Source organism: Mobula hypostoma, chromosome 6 (assembly GCF_963921235.1).
Source record: "Mobula hypostoma chromosome 6, sMobHyp1.1, whole genome shotgun sequence".
In the NCBI taxonomy this organism is placed as follows: Eukaryota; Metazoa; Chordata; class Chondrichthyes; order Myliobatiformes; family Myliobatidae; genus Mobula; species Mobula hypostoma.
This window is the reverse complement of record NC_086102.1, coordinates 75,405,183-75,430,920: the sequence shown is the minus strand read 5'-3', so window position 1 is coordinate 75,430,920 and position 25,738 is coordinate 75,405,183. Positions and strand designations below refer to the sequence as shown.

General features: G+C 37.2%; 1 protein-coding gene across 7 annotated transcripts in view; it reads right to left on the bottom strand.

Annotated features, from left to right (window-relative positions):
• Positions 1 to 25,738, bottom strand: part of ofd1 (OFD1 centriole and centriolar satellite protein) — a 107,301-nt gene that overhangs the window by 77,990 nt on the left and 3,573 nt on the right. For all 7 annotated transcript variants that reach the window (XM_063051021.1, XM_063051019.1, XM_063051023.1 and 4 more), the window contains 8 exons: positions 20,826 to 20,894; positions 20,703 to 20,733; positions 20,477 to 20,584; positions 19,839 to 19,975; positions 16,558 to 16,731; positions 11,767 to 11,873; positions 10,257 to 10,376; positions 9,799 to 9,872 (listed from right to left, as the gene is read on the bottom strand). In XM_063051021.1, the coding sequence (XP_062907091.1) occupies positions 9,799 to 9,872; positions 10,257 to 10,376; positions 11,767 to 11,873; positions 16,558 to 16,731; positions 19,839 to 19,975; positions 20,477 to 20,584; positions 20,703 to 20,733; positions 20,826 to 20,894 (820 nt within the window). The remainder of the gene's footprint in view (positions 1 to 9,798; positions 9,873 to 10,256; positions 10,377 to 11,766; positions 11,874 to 16,557; positions 16,732 to 19,838; positions 19,976 to 20,476; positions 20,585 to 20,702; positions 20,734 to 20,825; positions 20,895 to 25,738) is intronic.

The following is a 25,738-nucleotide window of genomic DNA, read 5'->3' as shown; positions in this document are numbered from 1 at the left end:
TTCCACCAGGGCCCTGTATTCATCCTCCTGTCCTCCCTTTATACACCCAGCTATGGCTAAGCCATCAGAGGATTTCAGCAGATGACATGACTCACTGTTGTATCTAAAGTCTGAGGTGTACAGGGTAAACATGAAGGGAGCTAATACAGTCTCCTATGGGGCCCTAGTGATAATTATAGCCATGTCTGATGCACACCTCTGAAGCCACACAAACCATGATCTGCCAGTCAGGTAATCCATTATCCAGGATACAATGGAAATGCGAACCTGCATTGAATGGAGCCTTCCTCCATCAATGAGAACTGTATGGTATTGAAGGCACTTGAGAAACCAAAAGCATAATCCTCATAGTACTGCCCTGCATATCCAAATGGGAGTAGGCTCTGCTCACCAGGTAGACAACAGCATCGTCGACTCCAGTGTGCTCCTGGTAGGCAAACTGCAGGGGATCGAGAGCTGATCTGATCAGGGGTCGGAGGCAAACCAGGCACAGCCTCTCTAGGGTCTTCATGATGTGTGAGGTCAGGGCTACTGGTTGGTATTCATTCAAGACTTTTGGCTGGCCCTTCATGGGTACTGGAACCACACAGTTGGGAACCTTTCCAGGCTGAGACTCAGATTGAAAATACACTGGAGAACTCCACACAGCTGCTCAGCACACTCCTTCAGGACCTTGGGGTTCACATCATCTGGTCCCGATGCTTTGCCATAACTGAGTTTCCCCAGAGCCTTTCTCACCTGCTCAGTAGTGAAGGTGAGTCCATGATGACTGGGGAGTTTGTGGAAGGTGGGAGCTGGGGGAGGAGGAGAACAGGACAATAGCAGTTGGTATGTGGAGGGGTGGATAGTAGGTGCAGAGGAAGGAGGTGGTGTAGACAGTGGTAGCCTGGGTGGTTTATCAACGTGTTGAACTGGAAGGAAGAGGAGGGAAGAGGGAGCATTGGATGCCTCACACCTGGGCTAGCGTGCTGAAGGGGATGTGAACAGGAGATCGAATTTCAAACCTATCGAAGTTTTAACTCATTAGCCCATTCATGGCTGCATTCCAAGGCTCTATAGCTAGGCTGATTGAAGCCAGTGATCTTCATGCCTCTCCACACTTGCCCTGTACTACTCTGCCTGTTTGTTCTCCAGCTCTCTCTTATATTCTTCCTTAGCCACCTTGATCTTCTCCTTTAGCTCCCTCTGCACATGTTTCAATTCCACTCTGTCTCCTGATCTAAAGGCTCTCTTTTTGTGGTTGAGAAAAGACTTCAGATAACTGGTGAACCATGGTTTGTTGCTGGGGAAGCATCAAACAGTCCTTGATGGTATTGCAGTGTCCACACAGAAGTTGGCGTAACCAGTGATGCAATCAATCAATAAGTCTGTTAATGTCTTCCTCATATGGTTCACAAAGCATATTCCAGTCAGTAACCTCAAAGCAGCCCTTTAAGGCCTCAATGGCCTCTGGAAATTAGTTTTTACTGTCTTGGTGATAACTAGCTGTTGCTGTACTTTGGGTTTATACAAGGGCATGAGGTGAACCAGGTTGTGATCTGATTTCCCAAGTGTGGGGACAGAGTGGAACTGTATGCATCTTTAATATTTGCATACAAGAGATCTAGTGTTTAATTTTCTCTTGTATGACATTTGACAAACTGATCAAAGGTAGGTAGGGTTGTTGGGAGAGAAACATGGTTGAAGTCTCCCAATACTGCAATGAACACATTGGGGCACAGAATCTGAAGTCTCATGATGGTAGTGTGTATGACATCACACACAGCATCGGGAAAGCAGAGTGTAGACAACAAGCAATATGGCATGGCTGAGCTCGCGTGGTAGATGGACGCAAACTCATAGCTAGCAGTTTCATGTCCGGACTGTAGATTCATTCTTTCACAGAAATATGACCAGGATTACACCATCTGTTTTTTTTTAATATAATTTTTATTGAGTTTTCAAAAAGAATACATGAAAAGATAAAATCTACCCACCCCCCCTCCCCTTAACCCTCCCCCCCCCCATATATATATAGTCCTACCTAAAAGAAAGAAAGAGAAAAAAAAAAGAAGAGCCACCTGGGTATTGGAAGGTTTCCACATGCTCCATGGGATTCAAGATAAATTTGGTATAATTATTCGTTATTTTCCCCAAGTAACCAAATTCTTTGTCGGAGCACTTAAATATGACATCCTATCTTTTGTAAATAAGGGCGCCAAATATTCAAGAATGTTACATAATTATCTCTTAAATTATAAGTAATTTTTTCAAGTGGAATAGAACTAGCCATTTCATTATTCCAACGATCCATACTTAAATACGAATCAGATTTCCAAGTTAACTGCTACAGTCTTCTTAGCTACTGCCAATGCAATTTTTATAAATTCTTTCTGATATTTATTCAATTTAAGTTTCGGTTTTATCCCTTCAATATCACCTAATAGAAATAATACAGGGTTATGTGGAAGTTGAATTCCAGTAATTTGTTCCAATAAGACTCTTAAATTTATCCAAAAGGGTTGAATTTTAAAACAAGACCAAGTAGAATGTAAAAAAGTACCAATTTCTTGATTACACCGAAAACATTTATCAGATAGATTTGAATTTAATCTATTTATTTTTTGTGGTGTAATATATAATTGGTGTAAAAAAATTATATTGTACTAATCTAAGTCAAACATTTATTGTATTTGTCATACTGTCCAGACAAAGTCTTGACCAATTTATTTCATCAATATTAATATTCAGATCTGTTTCCCATTTTTGCTTTGACTTATGGGTTCCTTGTTTAATTGTCTGTTCTTGAATCAAATTATACATACAAGAAATAAATTTTTTAATTTTCCCTTTTTGAATTAAAATTTCAATTTCATTAGCTTTTGGAAAAAACATTGTTTGACCCAGCTTACCTATTAAGTAAGCCCTTAACTGAAAGTAGCAAAAGAAAGTATTATTAGATATTTTATATTTATCCTTTAATTGTTCAAATGACATCAATATACCTCGCTCAAAACAATCTCCTATAAATTTAATCCCTTTTTGGTACCAATTATATAAAAGTTGATTGTCCATTGTAAAAGGAATAAGTCTGTTTTGAAACAAAGGTCTCCTTGCTAATAGAGATTTCTGTGTTTCCTTATCAACATTTATCTTATTCCATAGATCAATCAAGTGTGTTAATATAGGAGATTCTTTCTTTTCCCGTATCCATTTAGATTCCCATTTATATATAAAATCTTCAGGTTTATTTTCTCCTATCTTGTCTAATTCTATTTTAATCCATGCTGGTTTTTGATCATCGAAAAAAGATGCAATAAATCTAAGTTGATTTGCTTTATAGTAATTTTTAAAGTTTGGAAGTTGTAACCCTCCTAACCTAAATTTACATGTCAGTTTTTCCAATGATATTCTTGACATTTTATCTTTCCAAAGAAATTTTCTCACAGATTTATTTAACTCTTGAAAAAATTTCTGTGGCAATTGTATTGGTAATGTTTGAAACAAATACTGTAATCTCGGAAATATATTCATTTTTACAACATTGACTCTACCTACTAATGTTATTGGTAGTATCATCCATTTGTCAAGATCTTCTTGAATTTTTTTCAATAGTGGTAAATAATTAAATTTATATAAATTCTTTACATCACTATCAAGTCCTATACCTAAATACTTTATACCATTTACCGGCCATCTAAATTGGGTTACTAATCGACATTGACTATAGTCTCCTTTAGTAAGAGACAAAATTTCACTTTTATCCCAGTTTATTTTGTAACCTGATACCTTCCCATATTCATCCAATCTAGAAGATAATTTATGTAACGAATGTTGTGGGTTTGTTAAATAGATCAAAACATCATCGGCAAAAAGATTAATTTTATATTCCTCTTGGTTAACTCTAAAACCCATAATATCTGGATCCAATCTAATTAGTTCTGCTAATGGCTCTATCGCCAATACAAATAGAGCAGGTGATAGTGGACAACCTTGTCTAGTTGACCTTTTTAGCTGAAATGGTGTTGAAATTTGAGAGTTTGTCACTACTTTAGCTTTAGGGTTAGAATTTAAAGTTTTAATCCAATTTATAAAAGATGTTCCTAACCCATATTTTTCTAATATTTAAATAAAAAATCCCATTCTAATCTATCAAATGCTTTTTCTGCATCCAAAGCTACTACTATACTCTTCTCATCCCTTTTTTGTGCCAAATGAATTATACTGAGTAGCCGAGTTACATTATCTGCCAGTTGTCTATTTTTAATAAATCCTGTTTGATCCATATGTATTAATTTTGGTAAATATTTAGATAATCTATTTGATAAAATTTTTGCTATTATTTTATAATCCGTATTCAATAAAGAAATAGGCCTGTATGATGTTGGTTTCATAGGATCTCTGTCCTTTTTTGGCAATACTATTACAATCGCTGTTGAAAAAGATTCTGGAAGTTTATGTATTTTTTCTGCTTGACGTATTAGTTCCATAAAACGAGGAAATAATAAATCTTTAAATGTTTTATAAAATTCAGGTGGAAAACCATCTTCTCCTGGAGATTTATTACTTTGAAGTGATCCTAAAGCTTCTTCAACTTCTTTTAATGTAAAAGGCATATCTAATCCCCTCTGTTCTTCCAAATTCAATTTTGGAAGAGAAACTTGTGATAAAAACCTTTCTATCTCATTAACATCGTTTTGAGATTCTGATTGATATAATTCAGAATAAAAATTTTTAAAGGTTTCATTTATTTCAAGAGGTTTATAAGATATTTTATTTGCCCTTGTTCTAATTGCATTTATTGTTTTGGAAGCTTGTTCTGTTTTCAACTGCCAGGCAAGAATTTTATGTGCTCTCTCACCTAACTCATAATACCTTTGTTTAGATCTTATAATTGCTTTTTCCGTTCTATATGTCTGAAGTGTATTATATTGTAACTTCTTATTGACAAGTTGTCTTCGTTTTTCTTCTGACATATATCTTTGTGATTCTTTTTCTATTCTTGTAATCTCTTTTTCCAATAGATCTAGTTCTGCCATATATTCTTTCTTAATTTTAGACGTATAACTTATTATCTGTCCCCTAAGTATGCTTTCATCGCATCCCATGATATAAATTTATCCTCCACTGAATGAAAATTTGTATCCAAAAAAAATTGAATCTGCTTTTTCATAAAATCACAAAAATCTTGACGTTTTAATAATATTGAATTAAATCTCCATCTATAAGCCACTTCTTCCTTATCAGCCATTATTATTGTCATTAATAAAGGAGAATGATCTGATAATATTCTTGCTTTATATTCCATATTTTTCACTCTGTGTTGAATATGCATTGATAATAGAAAAAAATCTATCCTTGAATAAGTTTTATGTCTATGGGAATAGAACGAATAGTCTCTTTCTTTAGGATTGATTCTTCTCCATATATCAATCAAATTTAAATCTTTCATCAATGATAAAGTTAGATTTACTACCTTCGATTTTATAACAGCCTTGGTTGATCTATCTAAGACTGGGTCTAAGCAAAAATTGAAGTCGCCTCCAATTAATATTTTTTCATGTGCATCCGCCAAATTCAAAAAAGTTTCTTGTATGAATTTTGCATCATTTTCATTTGGTGCATAAATATTCATAAAAGTCCATAGTTCGGAAAAAAGTTGACAATGTATAATCACATATCTCCCCGCAGAATCAGTTATTACATTTTGTATCCTAATTGGTAACGTTTTATTGATCAAAATTGCTACTCCCCTCGCTTTTGAATTAAATGAGGCCGCAACAACATTACCCACCCAATCTCTCTTTAGTTTCTGATGTTCTGTTTCTGTTAGGTGCATTTCCTGTAAAAAAGCTAAATCTATCTTCATTTTTTTAATATATGTTAAGATTCTTTTTCTTTTCACTGGTCCATTAAGCCCATTAACATTAAAACTCAAAAAATTCAATAAATTAGTCATTATTCTTAACAAAGTTACTCCAATCCAAAACATTACTTATCTTCTCAACTCTCATAGTTCCTTGGAGAATCACTTTAAACTTCACCATAATGCTATGTGTTCCCCCCCCCCCAACCTTCCAGGCAAAAAGAAAAAAAAATAGAAAAAAAAAGAAAAAACAAAATACCCCCCCACTAATGAAAAGATACACAACACTACCCCCCTCCATTTTACGGGTCGCGGCAAAAGCCACGCTTGCGCACATCATTAACGTAGCAATCGATCAGTGCTTCTTCCAGCTCCCCCACAACAAAAAAAGATATATATATATAAACAAAATTAGTTTTATTATTCCCAGCTAATTTCCTCCAGTATTAACCTTTCTTACCCCCCCATATAATTAATACTATATTTATACTTTCATCCAGCTTCAAAAATCCAACAAATCCATTCTTAAACCCAATCTTCATCTTCATTCTATCTCGCTCTCCTGAGTTTGTTCTTGTATCTGGTGAATATTCAGAGAATCTTGCACAAACTGCTCTGCTTTCTGGTAGTCATCAAAAAATATTTTCTCCACCAGACAAAAAAATCTTCAAAGTTGCAGGATAACGCAGTATAAATTGATAACCATGCTCCCATAGGGTTTTTTTCACTGGATTAAACTTCTTCCTTTTCTTCAAAAGTTCGTAACTTATATCAGGGTAGAAAAAAACTCTTTTCCCTTTAATTATCAATGGCCCTTTTCTATCTTTGGCAGCTCGAACAGCTGCCTGAAGAATCCTTTCCTTGTCTTGAAATCTTAAGAATTTTATTAAAATCAATCGTGGATATTGGTCATCTTTTGGTTTTGGTCTTAAAGCTCTATGTGCCCGCTCAATTTCAATTGCTCGAACCTCCTCTCCCATTTGCAAAACCTCCGGGATCCATCTTTGAAAAAATTCTATTGGCTTTTCTCCTTCCATACCTTCTGTAAGACCAACAATTTTTATATTATTACGTCTACTGAAACTTTCCAACATGTCCACTTTCTCCAAGAATCGGTTTCTTTCCGAGTTCCTGACAAGCAAATCATTTCCTGTTTTTTCCACTCTATCATTCATAAGCCCCATTTCTCTTTCCATCTTCTGAAGCTTCTTTTCCATTTTGTCCTGTCTTTCCATAACTTTATTATAGCATCTCTTCGTGTCTCTAAGCTCTTCTCTTACTTTCCTTAATTCAGCCGTTGATCGCAATACAGCCTCTCTTATGTCTCTATCATCTCCTTTACTTCCACTCGCTTCCAATTCTTCCTCCTCTTCTTCATCTGTGTTCTCTGCAGAATCCAGTTCTGACTCTGAGTCATTTTCAATTGCAGTGGGTGTCGGTTCTTGTAGTTTGCGTTGTGTCGATTTGCGCATGCGCTCTTCTTTGCGCATGCGCAATTCCGTTGTCTTCTTCGGAGCAACCTCTGCCACCGCCATTGCTCCCTGTTCTACCGAAGGAGATCCAACCTGAGTCCGAGGCTCCATCGTTGCAGTAGGCCCTTTTTTCTTCCCGTCTCGTGGCCGCTTCGCAACAGCAGACTTCTTTTGTTGCGGTTTAGGACGCATACCATAAAGTAGTCTTACAAAGTTTATAAATAGTTTTCAAAAAATATTTACCAACTTTGTTTTATTTAAACGGTACTTTACTGATTTGTTGCGGGAGAGCTGAATTTACACGTCTCAATCCCACGTCATCACGTGACACCCCCCCCACACCATCTGTTGTTCACAAGCACAGCAAGCCCACCTCCTTTCTCTTACTGAACTGTAGATTAACTCTGTCTGCTCGTAGCATTGCAAACTCACTCACTTGGGATTTTCTTGTGTAGCCATGTCTCGGTGAAACACAATGCTGCATTCCCGATATTCATTCTGTGTCCTTGTGAGTACTGCTAGTTCCTTCATTTTATTTGCCAGCAATCTAATGTTCCCAATATGATAGACTGGGAGATAACGGTTTATATCCCTGTCTCTTGTTGCGATGCTTTTTACCTGATCTGTAGCCTCAGTAACTCCATCTCAGCTCGTCCAGAATATCAAGCTTCTTCTGGACAAACAAAGGCTGCTTCCCAGCTGCTAGTAGCTGCTCCCTCATATAAACAATATTGCCTCTGCTACAGTAGTCACTTTATTCGATGGAATAAAGTATTCTCCAGAAGGATGATGAAAATGTTCTTAAACAGATTAATGTCCATTGTTATTTCGCAGTGTTGCTAGTCAGTACAAAAGCAAATGAAAGAAACATGCTAAATAATATCAAGCCAAACACACAGAGCTACCGTAACGAGCTGCCACCTTGCATGGGGCACATTTTACCATAAGACTTTTGACCGATATTGTTATTCCCCCAAGCCATGTCATTAAAACTGAAGTGGACAGATTGCAGGCATGTTCATAATTTAAAACTATTTTTAAAGTTCCCTACCCATGGCTTTTTGTTGTTAAGATTCTCCCACAACGTTCTGACATGGACACCATCATCTTAAAGCACATGAATATGTGGAATTACTCAGAAGGCAATTTGATGGTTTGGATTACTAAATTATATAGGAATAGATCTTAAAAAGTTAACATTTGTTCTGATTGGTATAGAAATAAAAACAATTTCTGCTCACCAGGCAGCAGCTAGGAAAAGGGGAAAAAAAATTACAAGACAAAATAGTCAATGACTTTTCATTAAAACTGGTAATAAAACTTTAAAGCTCCAGTGAATTGTCATTGATCTGAAACATCATCTCTGTTTCTCTCCATATAGATACTGGCTGATAAAAACAGTTCCAGTGTTTTCAACTTTTATTTCAGATTTTTGGCATTGCACTACTTGCTTTAATATTAAATGTTAAGTTTGTCAAATAAATAACATTGTTAAATACTAAAAAATGTTTAGTAGAAATGCAATACAAGTCTTTTGCATAAACTCAAGCCAAAAGAGTTAATTGTCATGGTTCCAATGCAAAATTACTTAAACTTAATCACAGTGATACAATTGATTAATGGAACAACATTTGTGCAAGGGAAAGTGTTGTAAAGCTGATAACCCTTGCCGAGGAGAGACATCAAGTATAAATGAGAGAGATGTGACCAACTTGGAAAAATTTTGGCTTGCATATTTAAGGAAGTATGCAATTGCATAGCAGGATGTTCAGAGGTTTATACCAATTCGACTGTCAGGATGAAAGTATTGATGCCTGAAGGAAGGCTATGTAGGCTGTGCCTCCATCCATTAAAATTTAGAACTATGAATGGTTATTAAAGTACAAGGTTCCTAGCAGCATTGAGAGGATGAATAACAAGAGGATATTCCTTCTGGTTGGATTACCTAGAGCAGGAGTTCCCAACCTGTCCAAGGACCACTCAGTTAATGGTAAGACTCTCTGGCATAAAAACGTTTGGAACCCCTGATCTAGTTTCAGAGTTGACCATTTACAGTAGAGAAGGATCTTTTCTGCCCTCTTCAATAGTTGAGATTCTTTGGAAATCTCTACTCCAGAAAACTGTGGACGTGAGTCAATGAATATATTCAAGGAAGAGACTGACAGATACTTAAGCTGCAGGAGTCAAGGGATATAGATGGAGAGGCCAAAAATGGCATTGAGGATTGGATCAGGCATGATCTAACTGAATGCCACAGCAGGTTTCAGGGGTTAATTGGCCTTCTCCTGCCTCAGTTTCTTCTGGTCTCATGTCCAATGATGTCATTAATACCATGATCTGATGATAAATCATCAACCTAAAATGTTTCCCTTCCACATATGCTGACAGATTTGTTGAGTTTTTTTGCGACTTTTATTTCTTCCTCCAAATAGATTGTTCTCCTGTGTAAACCATAAAAAGCTGTCAAATATTAAAACATACCTTCAATTCTTTTCTCATTTACTGCCACTTTCTCAGTTCTTTTTCGATAATCTTCTTGTAGCTCAAGCTGATACCTATACAGAAGAACAGCATTATCTAATAGTTAATAGAAACAAGTCTAGATTAAATCTAAACAGTCTCTTCAAATTTTACAAGCTCATCAATAAAATATTAAAATGCAATCATGATCTCTAGTGACATTAATCTGGTACAAATAAATTGCACATTTTCAATTATCACAAATATCAAATTAGTTTGAAGTAAATTATAGCTTTTGCAGTCAACAACTTTTCCCACTGAGCTTTTTCCTCCAATGAAATCAAAAAGCAAGTTTCTACCTATCTCAACAACTTCAAAAACGAAACAGGAAGGATGTTCAGAATTTTAGTTAATATAATTGCTACACATTGGAAGTAGGTGTACGTTTGTTTATTGGGTTCCCAAATCACGCTTCTTACTTGCACAGTTCATTCTTAAGCTTTTGCTCATAAGTCTCCTCGATATTTTTCACTGCCAGCTCCCGTCTTTGGAGATTATCTTGTACACTCTTGTTCTTTTGTTCATGCAGATTTTGAGCCCTGATATAGGAGAAAAATTACGAGTGAGAACTATGCCAAATCACAATTATTATACATTCCCATGAGTGTACTGTCATGATCTGTACAGTTATTTAAAATTTAAATTGCTCATTTCATATACTATAACATAGAACAGGACAGTACAGGAGCAAGCCCTTCAGCTCACGATGTTATACTAAACTATTTAAACAGACAATTAAATGCCTAACTAATTCCTTCTGCCTACACAACATATCTCTCCATTCTCTGCACATTCATGCCACTACTCAAGAGCCTCTTAAACACCTCTATTGTGTTTAGCCCCACTACCACCCCTGACAGTGCATTCCAAGCACCAATCACTCTGTACTTTAAAAAAAACTTGCCATGCACATCTCCTTTGAACTTTACACCTCTCACCTTAAATGCACACCCTCTAGTTTAGACATTCAACCCTGGGGTAAAAAAAAACTGGCTGCCTCTCAATGTTATAAACTTTTATCGGGAGTTTGTTCAGGACGATGAGAGGTGACTTGACAGAGGTGCATAAGAGGCATACTTACAGTGGGCAGCCAGAGACTTTTACCTAGTCGGAAATGGCTACTACAAGGAAATATAAAAGTTAAGGTGATTAGAGGAAAGTACAGGGGAGGTCAGAGGTAGTTTTTTTTAAAAAATAACACAGAGTGGTGGGTGCATAGAACATGTTGCCAGGGATGGAGGTAGAGGCATATAGATTATGGACATTTAAGAGACCCTTAAATAGGCACATGGATGTAAAAAAAAATGGAGGGCTACTTAGGAGGGAAGGGTTAGATTGATCTTGAAGTAGGCTAAAGGGTCAGCACAACATTGTGGGCTGAAAGTCTGTATTGTACTGTAGAGTACAATTCTATGTTCTATCCTCCTATAATGAGGCATCCAGAAAATCAATGCAATAACTACAAAAAACAGTCTATCTAGAGTTTTATAAAACTTCAATGTAATTTCCCAACTCTTGAAAATAATGTTTCTATTAAAGACAAGCATGCCATGAACTTTCTTTATCGTGTTTTGAACTCAATGGTCTGATGAAAGATCACTGATCTGAAACAGTAACTGTTTCTTTCTCTGTAGGTGTTGCCTGACTAATGTATATCAAACATTTTCTGTTTTTATTTCAAACTTCCAGCATCTGCACTTTAAAAAAAATTGTTTACAAACATGGAAAAACTCGACTTTAGGGTCTTGGACAAAACACAAACGTGTTTATTCATTTTCAAAGATGCTGCCTGATTGAGTTCCTCCAACATTTTGTGTGTGTTTATCAAGCTCTTTTTTTTTCCCCATCCCCCCCCCCTTTTTAAATGTGTATTACAGATGTGTATTTAAATGTGTATTACCAGTTTCTCCAATTTGATGTTATACTTACAATTCAAAGGCTTCAAATCGTTGTTCAAGTTCTATTTCTCTATTACGCAGAGATTCAATGTCTTTTAATAAACTCTGTCTCTGCATATAGATTTCTTTCTCCTCAACCTGTAACAAAATAGAAATTCTAAATAATCTGTAAATTGATTTCATTAGATGCTGTACTTGCTTAACTTGTGCCAAAATAAATTAAGAATCAGATTTATTATCATTGACATACAGTACATATGATGCGAAAATTGTTGTATTGTGCAGCAGTACAGCGCAAGACAAAAATCTATACAAAAATTAACAATGCAAAACAACAAAAAAAGAAATAATAGGTAGTATTGACGGACTGTTCAAATATCTGATGGCGGAGGGGATGAAGCTGTTCTTTAATCGATTGACTGTGGGTCTTCAGTCTCCTGGACCTCCTCTCTGACAGTTGTAATGAAAAGAGATACATTTTAAAAACATGCTCGATGGTGGAGAGGCTTGGCCCATAATAGGGCTGGCTGAGTCTATAACCGTTTGCAGCCTCTTGCGATCCTGTGCATTGGAGGCTCCATACCACACTGTTATGCAAATGGTCAGAATGCTCTCCACCACACAGCAACAGAAAATTGAAAGAGTTTTAGATAAAATATCAAATCTCCTCAAATGCCTAACAAAGTACAGCTGTTGGCCTCCTTTGGGACGATTAATGTGTTGGATCCAGGACAGATCTTCAGCGATGTTGACGCCCAGAAACCTGAAGCTGCTCACCTTTTCTACCGCTGACCTCTTAATGAGGACTGGTGTGTTCTCCTAACTTTCCTTTCCTTTGACATCCACAATCAGTTCCATAACCTTGTGAATGTTGAGTTCAACGGTGTTGTTCTATCACCATTTAACCAGTCAATCTATCTCGCTCCTGTAAGCATTCTCATTGCCATATGAGATTCTACCAATAGTTATGTCATCAATGAACTTATAGATGGCATTTTAGCTACGCTTAGCCACAGTCATGAACTGAGTGAGAATAGAGCAGCGGGTTAAGCAAGCACCCTTGAAGTGCACCTGTGAGGACAGTCAGCTTGAGGAGGTATTACCGATCCACAGTAACTGTAGTCTCCCAAGAACACAGATCGAATTGCAGAGGGAGGTATAGAGACCCAGATTTTGAAGCTTGGTTGGTAGTATTGAGGGAATATTGCTGTTCAATGCCAAGCTGTAAATCAATAAACAGTAGCCTAGTGTATGTCTTGTGGTTGTCCAGTAGGTGCCCCAAAGCAACCAGAGAGCCAGTGAGATTGTATCCATTGCAGACACTTTGTGGTAGTAGGCAGCGGGCCCAGATCCTCCAGATACTTGGAAATCTGAAGCTTAAAAATTTGACATAATCCTTTTCAGTGTACCAAACTGTTGCATTTACAGATAACACTCCTTTGGATCTCATACAAAAGTCCTTTGTATAATTACTCAGAAAATATTTGAAACTTTGACAGACCTCTATAGATGTGTGATGGAGAGTATATTGACTGGTTGCATCATGGCCTGGTGTGGAAACAGCAATGCCCTTGAAGGGAAATTCCTAAAAAAAAACAGTAGTGGATATGGCCCAGTCCATCACAGCTAAAGCCCTCTCCATCTTTGAGCATGTCTACATGGAGCACTGTCACAGGAAAATAGCATTCATCATCAAGGAACGCACCATCCAGGCCACACTCTCTTCTCACTGTGCCATCAGGAAGTGGGTACAGGAGCCTCAGGACCCACACCATCAGATTCAGGAAATTGATTGAGGTTATTACCCCTCAACCACCAGGCTCTTGAACTAGAGGAGGTAACTTCATTTATCTCATCACTGAACTGTTCCCATAATCTGTGGACTCACATTCAAGAACTTTTCATCTTATGTTCTCGATATTTATTGTTTATTTATTTATTATTATTTTCTCTTGTAGTTGCACAATTTGTTGTCTTTTGCGCATTGGTTGTTTGTCCATCCTGTTGGGTGCGATCTTTCATGGATACTATTGTGTTTCTTGGATTTACTGTGCATGCCCACAAGAAAATGAATCTCAGGATTGTATATGGTGACATATATGTATTTTGATAATAAATTTAGTTTAAACTTTGAAACTGCATAAGGTTTAAACCCAGAAATGTACATTACAATGTGTCGCATCACAGTCAAACAGCAAAAAATGCTTTCAATTGCTTCCATGGAGAACAGAATCAACAGGAAGATAGGAGAGCATTTCCAGATTCACTGGAGAGAATGTGTCATTTGGGGATATAGTCTGTTATTTTACTATCTAGTGTTGTATTACACAAAGAATATAGGGAGTTCCCTGCTGGCTAGGTCTACACATCCGTACTGCCTCGCAGGATTCAGATGGAAACAAAGACAGAGTGCGTGATAAGTAAACCATTGTAGATACACGGCAGTCAGGCCCATCTCACAGAATGGAAGAGATAGGGAGCATGGAAACCTCTGTCTCCATACTCTAGCATGTGGTTGTATAAAGGCAAAACACCACAACCTCCATCCTAGAGGCCATGAATACTTTCTTACTGACTTCAGTGACAAATCCTTCATAATGCTGTCATATTCAAGTGACAATTATGATGGCAACTTAACTGCTTCCATGTAGCTTTACCATAATTTAGTTAAAGATCTGGTCTCTGCCACAAGGGTTCAACTGCTAAAGGCAACAATAAAATGCCATCATGGAGTAGCCTGATGACCTAACTAAACAGAATGGCTGTTCACAAACAAATCTCTGTTCTCATAAAGTAGCAAGACACCATTGGTGAGCAGACTGCTATTTCCAATGAACAGCAGGTGGTAGGGACTTGAGCAATTCTGGTTACTTCAAGAGCCAATAGAAACTCCAGGGGAACAGCATGAGCACCAGTGTTGCAATATGCAGATTTTACTCCTCCAAAAGCAGAGATGCCACGTATGCGCAGACCACTCTGCTACTAAAGAAGAGGCATTATATGTGGGAGCTCTGCTCTCTTCCTACAAGCAGCAAAATGCATCCAGTGCTCCCACAAACCTATTTATCTTGAGCAGAGTACTTGTGAGAACACAGAGTGCTGACTTCGAGAATAATTAAAACAGCAAAGAACAGACGCCTTCAATCTAGAGATGGTCAGCCAATTTATGTGGGGCTATAATAGTTGAAACAAAGAGGTGGTCTGATTGCCAACAGATCATTGCACCATGGTACATTCAGTCCTTTGAGAAGTTATCTGACGTGCACCAGCCATTGAAACACATCCCACCACAGTCTTCATCATTCACCATCCATTATAGTCAACCAAAACAAAGGGCTTTCATTCGGCTTTGGGTAGCAGTCCGAAGCCTACCCACCAAAGGCGAGAAGGTTCCAGGGGCCATCAAGGCCATGTGTGTCTGGTAGAGGGAAACATCTTGTGCTACTAGGAAGAAGTAAAGGAGGCACCACTGCAAAGTACCATGAGAATCGGTGAGGCAAAATACAAATTAGTGAAACCCAGAAGGTGCTGTGGTATTAAAGTTCTAACTCAATATCTAATGATTTTCACTGTTACATAAAAGGAATACTTCAAATAATGACTCCAAATACCAACAACTTTGTTTATAATAAAATCACATCCTTCATTGTGCACAGATGAGTTTAAATGGTGTGCCAAAAGTTGACACTGCTGTACTTTGGATGCCTCAGTGAGAAATATGCATCTGGTTGAGGTCAGATTCCAGCATATGTGAGTCATCATCTGCTGCTGAGCAGCAAGTTCCATAGTGGAGCAATGAAATGCTGAAATGAGGGGAACCAGGCACACTTACACCCAATCTCTCAACTTTATGTTAGCTGTGAGTGACATTACTTTGGGAAAGGGTTATTCATCTTGGAGTACAAAAAGTGGCTTATTTTATTTTTTTAATAATTCCCAACAGTTTAAGTTGTTTTGAAAAGTCTTTAATTAATTTAAATAACTTTTCACTATTAAACATTTTACAAACTGCTGATTATCAGATATTTATAAAATGGCTCAAGGGACTTTGAAAGGAGTTAACCACCAAAGGATCACTACATTCAAGGGCAGGGGCTTAAGATCCACCAGCAAAGGCTTAGTCACTACTTCTAGCCTATCTGATTTGCAGAAGGAACCCTTGGACACAGGAGGCCAGCTCAGTTGGCATTGCACATGTGTATCAAGTTACTATGGTTTGAAATGTGCAGTGGGCTGTGGAATTCTATCAGAATACAATAATACCTCTCACAGCATGCAAGAACAGACTGTAATCCATGGAGTGTAATGGAAAACGCAAAAATGTCAGCTTTCAGGGAATCTGGAGAAATGTTTGGTCAGTCCTCTGTATCCAGATCAATTTAGTGACCACAAACAGGCACTATGATTCATTTCTAAATATTTTTCATCTGTTTTTTGTTTGTCTAGAGTATCTCTGTGTACAATAGAAGTAGTCCTTAATGAAAAGGGTATTAACATACGATGAGAACCATTCATATTATGGTATTTTGCGGCATCAAAACATTGAATACACCCCTGTAGTTTCATCTCCCCGTTCCCCGTGTGTGCAAACAGTATGCAATGCCCATGATTATTGGTGAAAATATTTCAGACTAGGCAATTTACTTAAGAGACTGTGATAGAAATTTGATTTGATTTGTGAGACCTGCACATGCACTTTACTTCAATCTGCAAAAAAAAACGAATTTCCAACCCAATCAATTGATCATTAGTTTAAGTTTTTTTAAATAGTTAGAGAAAGCCAATTTATGAATGGACTCTATTATTGCATATTTAAACCTACCTCCTGCTGTTTCTGAAGTCTCTCAATAGCATTCTTCTCTCGTGCAATCAATGCTTCAACTTTCAACTGGTACATTTTATCTAATTTCGATCTTTGGTCTTCTATGATCTTCCTTGACAGCTCTTTCTCCTGAATCTGAATTTTAGCCAACTCCACATCCTTAAAATGCTGTAGCTACCAGGAATAAAAGAACCCAGGGAGGTTTATTAAACATTAAGAGGAGTATTTAAAATAAAGCAGAGAAGAATATTTAAGATAAAGTAGTTAACATGCTAACTGCAATATAATTCAACTGGTCTTGTGCCATGGCCAAGTACACCTATAATTAAGGTACAAAGTACTGAAGAAAAATGTGAGATTTGTAAAGGAGAAGAAAAATTACTGTCAACAGCAGAAAATGTTAATGTCAGCAACAAATAGCAGCTGGACCCAAAATGATTTCACTCATGATGCTTGGAAGAAATTACAAAAACAAATTACTATCCAACCAAAATGATCAGAACCACTAATTTATCATTTCTGAAGTAGCCTCAAGATTCTAGGAAGGGCATACAGGATCCATGGAACAATGAACATGGAAGTTCAGCAAGACTGGGGACAACTAGGAACAGTACTTCAGATTAGGGATGTTAAAAACAAAAGATTAGAAGAAATGTTGGTATTTCTGAAATGCAGACAGAAGTTTGAAAACATTGAAGTAGTATCCAGTGGTGCAAGAGGTCTGGAAGTAGGGAAGTTAATCAAATGAGGAAGTTCCTCATCTTGAAGAATATTGCAAGATGATATCTTGCAAAAACAACATCTTGCAGAATATTAAAAAGTCATCAAGTAAAATCAGGTATAAATTTACAGTCCTTTGGGCATATAAGTGGCAGATTGAATACAGTGTAGGGAAGTGGATGGTCATGCACTTTGGTAGAAGGAATAAAGGTACAAGCTATTTTCTAAACAGGGAGCCAATTCAGAAATCAGAGGAGCAAAGGTACATGGAAACCCTCGTGAAAGATTCCCTAAAAAGTTTACTTGCAGTCTGAGCTGGCAGTAAAATGGCAAATGCACTGAAAGGATGTGGTGGCATTAGAGAGAATCCAGAGGTGGTTTCTAATAATGAGACAGTCTAAGACCAGAGGGCATAGCCTCAATATAGAAGAATATCCTCTTAGAATAGAGATGAGAATGAATTTCTTTAGCCGGTGAGGCGGGGTGGGGGGGAGATCTGAGGAATTCATTGCCAGTGCTGGCTGTGGAGGCCAAGTCATTGGGTATATTTAAAGCAGACATTGATAGGTTCTTAGGTTCTTGATTAGTAAGGGCATCAAAGGTTAGGAGAAGGCGGCAAAAGAATGGTGTTGAGAGGGAAATCAACCGTGACAGAACAATGGAGTGGAGTTAATGGGCCACATGACCCAATTCTGCTCCTATATCTTATAGTAATATGGAAACCAAGAAACAAAGAATGAGTGGAAGATTACCCCATTTTTTATTTAAAATGTTTATACACAGTTTTAATTCAATGAATTCTAGATTTTAAAAGATTGATACCAATACAAAAAGCATTGTCCTTGATTACTATATCTGCCACAGCGACAGTACTGTCACAACCTCATTGTCGGATAATACAAATATACTGCAATGCAGTAACAATAGGTTTTAATTTCTGTATCAATATCCATTGTAATAACGATTAAATTATGCTCAATTTGACAACATTAGTAAAGTGGGGATAAAATCTCTATTGAAAAATACTCTAGTCTCAACATTGCTTGCTCACATTTCACTAGAAAATCCGGATCATTGTTCATGGAATGAAGGGTAACAACCTTGCTGACCTTGAAGAAACCTAACCTCAAAATGAGATCTTACACAGACTTGGCTGGATTATGCTCTATCTAGCTTGCAGGACATTCTCAACCTTGTATTTTCCATGATTTCACTTAAGCATCGTGAGTTTGCAGAATTGCTTTGACAATTCATAAATAGCTTTCAGATAATTCTGACAACCACAGACATTTAAGAACAATAGTTTTATAATTTATAAAATAAAAAATGTATAAAATCATACCTTAAGCTTCCAGAAAATAACAAATAAATCAAAAACAAATGAACCACTCTCCTTTTTAAAAAAGCCTTGCAATACATTGAAATAAAGAAAAGCACACTACTAAACACTTGTTCCTCGGTTCTCAATTTAATCATCTTGTGCTTCACTACTGGACTCGCTGGTGAGTTCAGAGGTGGAGAAGGAAGTCAGATGTACAGACAACCAACCACCAACTTGTCCCTGACTTCTGTTTTCAATGTGCAGGAGAAAAAGTCAGAGACAAGTTAACCTGTGAGAAAGACATTGCTGCTAGCCCTCTTCACAGTCCCTGGCAAAAGGCAGATGCAGTATGTTTTAGCCTAAGGATTTCCCTCCCCCCGCCCCCCAATGTAGTTTGAAATCAAACACTTTCCATAGGAACATGGTGATGTAACAACCTGATTGAAATAAAGTGTGGAAATCAAGGAGTAAAAGGCACTAATTTTAGTTAAAAGCAAAAAAAAAAATCAGATGATTGACAAGCAGAAGAAAAATGTAGGAAAAACTAAGCTGATCAGGCATCGTTTGTGGGAAGACAATGTCATAAACATATAGGTCAACATATAAGATGCAAATCCACCAATTTCAATATATACTATTTTCATTCAGGCCATCTGGCATCATCGACCTGAAACGTTAACACTATTGTGTCTTATACACGTACTACCGGATCTATTGATAATTTTAACACTTTTTGTTTTTACCACTGATTTTACTTAATACAGAGAAATTAAAATCAATTTTGGGAAATACAAATGAAATTAAAGCAAAAGCTGTATATTGTAAACTTAATTTAAATGTTATCCTATACCTTGATGACAGATAACATACACAAAATTGGTTTTACAAAGTTAGAGATAGTTCTAATTCCCTCTTACTGTGTTGTAAAAAGCATAGATGCACATTATTCAAGAATGCTAAAATAAAACTTCAATGTGTTTTTTTTTAAAAGTGCGACTAACATGCAAGAATTTCCAGATCATTATCAATCACAGATTGTGCGCTGACTACATATGCAACAGTGCACCTTCCGGTGGACCAGAGCATCACCAACACCTTCCATATTAAACTGCATGTGTATTAAGGTATGGGCTATTCTGCTCTATCTGTGGTTATAAATTAAACTATTGAATATTTTACCTAATTTGGAAAGACTAAATTATACAACATTATGTGATTAAGATTAAATATGATGCACAACCTTTTGCTGCAGTTCTGTATGAAGCTGTTCTTCTATTTGCTTACGATATTTGAGCAGTTTTGTTTCCCAGAAGTCCTCTCGCATGCTTACAGGTTGAAATGCTGCATACTGCTCGTCAATCATTTGAAGCTTATCAACTGTAAAAATAAAAAGCTACATGCTGAAGACAACAAAAGAAATCAGTAGAGAATAATGAAAGTTGCATATTTACATTTTTATTTTGCTGCTGACTAGAGTCAGAAGTTGCCAAAAGTGATAAATAATATTAAAAAGGTTCTTCAGATTTACATTTGAAGAGAGCTTTATCTCCATTTGCTACTACACAAGTGCAACATGGCTTCTGACTTTAGATGCATTTTTGGCCACACAAAAGATCAGCAACTGAAATATTCAAAGGAGCTTTTTAGCAACCTGCAAAGCAGAGGTATTCTAATTTCCAAAAGCTTAACATATGGTGTAATTGTACTGCAGGGTGATCATTCTTATACATTGAAATAAAATTGCTTAATTACAGAATAAGCCTTACATCCAACCATGTGCAACTAAATTGTACGTACTACCAGCATATTTGCTTAATCTAGAGGTATACCTGTAAAGCAAAAAGTTCAAAAAGAGAATTGCCCACCCTTACTCCTCACCAATAGATTCTTTATACTGTGGAATACTGTTTGTCTGAACCTCGGCATTTCGAAAGTCCCTCGTTAAGTGATGATCAGTCAGTTCCTTCAGGAATTCAATCAGAAATCCTAACAACAGAAGTATTAAGAATCTGTTAAGAAATCTTTTGTTCAAATATTTTTGAAAGGTTTTTTTTTACACTATTTACATTTATTTCCAAATGTATTATAGCATTTATCCAATTACCTTTCTGATGGTCCTTTTGAAGATTTGAGATCTGAAGTTGGAAGAATAAAACAGGTCATCCAATATGAGGGAAACAATCATAGCTGTCAGACTCATTTATAATATGATCAAACACACACTCACAATTGACTTGTAAAGGTCTGATGTTGAGTTGATTTTCATGATCTGTAGGAGATCTCTTGCTGTGAATACCTTTGAAAAAGTAAAAGTGAAATTCATTTCACACTGGTGACAATAAAATTCACATCCAAGAATGTTGGAACAAAGGATAAAATGTCAATATTGCAATTTCAATGCACATTTTTTTTTTCAGTCAGGCAGATCGGTATCATCTTGCTAGTTGCAGAAATAAAATGTAATAAAGAAAAGGCACAGGGTGCTCCAAGCACAATTTCACTATCTGATCAATGTTTCTCTGATTACTCAGATAAGACAGTAATGCAAACAGCTAATTTTACTCCTCAAGTAAATACACAAAAAGTATTAGTCTTTTGCTAAAATAAAACATAATTCATAAAAAGAACAGGACATTGAAGAGGGAAATTTGATAAGTTATCAACGGTTATTTCAGTTAATGAAGGAAATACAGCATGAAAGCTGTTAGTTGCTTAATAAAAACATCCAAGGAATAACAGCAACAACCACCAATATCAAATATTAGGGCTAGCACCAGATACGATGGCTTCTAGAAATTACTGATGAATTCAATTTCCTTCACATAACCTGAAGTACTCTGAACAGCTAAGAACCACCTTTAAAAAAAAATCAAAAATAACAAAAAGGTTCATTATAATTACCTTTGTAATTACCATGCTAACTTTCATCAGGTGCAATATTGTATATTACCAACACACACAATTTGAGGATCAGCTGTTTTCAATGAATTCACAAGAATAAATACCCCCTCTCCCCGTAAGGTCCAGCAGTATGGTAGATTTTCAATAGACCACACCAAATAAAGACAAAAGAGCAAAAGTCAGGGAAATGATAATAAAGTAGTACAAATCTGGGGAAATGTACAAGACCATCTCAAAGGCTCTGCTCTGAAAAACATCATAAATAAGTGGGGGAAAAAATGAAACCACAGCCACACTGGCTAGGTCAAGCCACTCCTCTAAAGTTAGTCACCAGAAAAGAATCGCACTTGTAAGAGAGGCTACTATGATGCCAGTACTCTGAGTGAGCTGCAGAAGTCATCAGTGACTGTAACTGCAGATGAAGTTCATGGCTCCACGTTCTCTAAGACTCTGCACAAAATGGGTACTTATGAAAGAGTGATAAGGAAGAAGCTTTGGCTAAAAACACATATCCTTGCCTATACAGACTTTGCAAAGCATAACTTAGAAGATACAGTAAAGATATGGAAGGTCTTATAGTCCCATGAGACTAAAGAGGAAATTTTTGGCTTCAACACTAAGCAGTATGTGTAGCGTATATATAATACAGAGCATCAGCAAGGTAATACCATCTCTACTGTAAAGTATAGTGTATGCTATGGGAATGCTTTTCCACTGCTGGGGCCGCAAATCTGGTCAGGATTGATGAGAAGATGAATGTTACTGAATACAGAGAGATCCTGTAAAAACCTGCTAGCCTCTGCCAGAAAGCTTAAAATGGGGAAGAAGTTCATCTTTCAGCAGGACAACGACCCAAAGCAGTCAGAATCTTGACCTTAACCCGATCGAACACTCCAAGCAAGACCTCAAGACTGCTGTCCACCGTCACTCCCCAACTAACCTGGCACAGCTTGAGCAACTTAGCAAGGAGGAATGAGCAAATCTTGCTCCATCACGTTGTGCAAAGCTAATAGAGACTTATCCAAAAAGACTACTGCCTGTTATAGCTGTGAGAGGTGTTTCAACTAAGTACTGAGGAATGAGGGATGAATACTTTTGAAGTACTGGCACAGCAGTTTTTGAATCTTTAGTTTTTCATGGCTTTATAATTTTCTGTTTTGGGGCCCTGCTGTGAAAAAATGAGCATGTGATTCACAAATAAACTTTCTCAGTTAAATTGATCAAAATACTTGATTGTAATATTTATTTATGCGAACAAAAGGGCTGTGGGTTGAATACTTTTTCAAGGGACTGTAGATGATTGGATCTTAAGAATCAACACAATCCCAAAATCACTGCAATTTCAGTTAAACTCTATTAAATATTGCACAATAATATAGTATACTCTTCAACATCCAAAACAAGAGTATGTTATTATTCTATAATTACTAAATCACTTGCTGATTTGCCCCAATTTAAATGGATTAATCAATTATTCAATATAGAGGCACATCCTTTGTTTTATCTTGGTGTCCTATTAATAATCTTAACAACCTCATTCACAGACCCCATCCCTCAAATTTTCAAACTAATGTTATTGTATATAAAAGCATGGGCAAGGTAATGTATTCAGCCCCTTGTAAGTTTTCATGTTTTATTGCTTTACGACATTTAAATCCACTGTGATTCAATTGGCTTTTTTTGGACACTGATCAACACAAAAAGATTCTTTCGTTCAAAATGAAAACAGATCATTACAAAGTGATCTAAATTAATTATAAATATAAAACACAAAATAAACGATTGCATAAGTATTCACCCCCTTTAATATGTCACACCAAATCATCACTGGTGCAGCCAATTGATTTTACAAGTCACATTATTAGTTAAGGTGTCCTAGCTATATATAAACCCGTGTGCAGTCAAGGTGTTTCGAATACACCAGAATCTGGAAGGTCCAACTGTTGATGAGTCTGTAATAAAGGCATCCGTTAGTCTTACGAGACCATGGATTCTGCGCCTGGAAAGTCTTCACTCTCCAGGGCGCAGGCCTGGGCAAGGTTGTATGGAAGACCAGCAGTTGCCCATGATGCAAGTCTCCCCTCTCCACGACACTGATGTTGTCCAAGGGAAGGGCATTAGGACCCATACAGCTTGGCACCAGTGCCGTTGCAGAGCACTGTGTGATTAAGTGTCTTGCACAAAGACACAACACACTGCCTCAGCTGGGGCTCAAACTCACGACCTTCAGATCACTAGTCCAATGCCTTAACCATTTGGCCACGTGCCCACACGGTCTGTATCCTGGTGAAAACTACACCATGAAGACAAAAGAACATTCCAAGCAACTCTGAAAATGTTACTGAAAAGCACAAGTCAGGAGATGGATACAAGAAAATTTTCAAGTCACTGAATATCCCTTGGAGTACAGCTAAGTCAATCGTCAAAAAATGGAAAGAATTTGGCACAGCTGTACATCTGCCTAGAACAGGCTGTCCTCAAAAACTGAGTGACCGTACAAGAATGGGACTAGTGAGGAAAGCCACCAAGAGACCTATGACAACTCTGGAGGAGTTACAAGCTTCACTCGCAACAGTTGTTGTCTCTTAAGGACAGACAACTGTTGCTCTGGTGCTTCACCAGTTGCAGTTTTGTAGGAGAGTGGCACAGAGAAAGCCACTGTTGAAAAAAAGCTCACATGACATCTTGGCTAGAATTTTCCATAAGGCATGTGGGAGACTCTGAAGTCAGTTGGAAGCAGGATCTGTGGTCTGATGAAACCAAAATTGAGTTTTTTGGCCATCAGACTAAATGCTATGTTTGATGTAAGCCAAACACCACACATCATCAAAAACACAACATCCCTACAGTGAAGTATGGTGATGGCTGCATCATGCATTGGGGATGCTTCACTGCAGCAGGGTCTGGAAGGTTTGTGACGGTAAAGGGTAAAATGAATGCAGCAAAATTCAGGGAAATCCCTGTATTTCTGCAAGAGAACTGTGACTTGAGAGAAGATTTGTTTTCCAGCAAGACAATGACCCCAAGCATAAAGCCAAAGCTACACAGGATTGGCTTAAAAGCAACAAAGTTAATGTCTTGGAGTGGCCAAGTCAGAGTCCAGACCTCAATCCCATTGAGAATCTGTGATTGGACTTGAAAAGGGCTGTTCACTCATGATCCCCATGCAGTCTGACAGAGCTTGAGCAGTTTTGTAAAGAAGAATGGGGAAAAATTGCAGTGTCCAGATGTGCAAAGCTGATAGAGACCTCTCCACACAGACTCACGGCTGTATTTGCTGCCAGAGGTAGATCAGCTAAATACTAACTTGAAAGGGGTGAATAAGTATACAATCACTTATTTTGTGTTTAATAATTTTAATAAATTTAGACAAATTTGTACAGAAATTTGTTTTCACTTTGACATAAACAAGTCTTTTCTGTTGGATCAGTGTCAAAAAAGCCAAATTACATCCACTGTGATTGAATGTTATAAAACAATAAAACACAAACTTCCGGGGGGGGGGGAATACTTTTGATAGGCACCGTATATCACACATATTATGGACTGGCATCAAAAGCCTCTGGTCTCTGATATCAGCCTAAACAGATGAATACACTAGAGAAGTTGAGATCAGCAAAATCTGATAGGCTGAATTATAGGATTATACTGAGGTAACGTAGCTCAAGACACAGCAATAGGAAGGGCACAAAAACTGACCCAACTACTTCAGTATAAGAGACAAGGAAAATCATTTGGAGTTTATCTTCCTGATCACTGCCAGCAGCACTCGTGGAAATCACACACAGAAAATATACTCCAAGCAAGGCCAAATCTGAAATCGTTGTCATTGTTCATTTGAAAGAAAAACAGCACACGGTAACATTATCAAGTTAAAGGCTGATGGATCTGTGTGCTGCTACAAGTCAGTGGTTTCATAGTGAGAGAAGGAAATTATGGTAAGTTTGGTTCAGTTGAGTTGTTCTCTGATATTGGAAATTTAATTGCAAACATTTCTTCACCATACAAGCAATTATCATCAGTTGCGCTGTTAATTGTGGTTTGTGCTCCGAATGCTTGGCCTTCATAATCTTATCAATCAGGTGATTGGTCATCATTATGGTAATTAAATTGTGATGTACAGGAAGTCTCATCGCTGATTGGGTTTTGGCAAAGTTCTTGTGTTTATATACTTATAGTGATCAACTGATATATATACATACATACACATATACATACATACATATACACACACATACA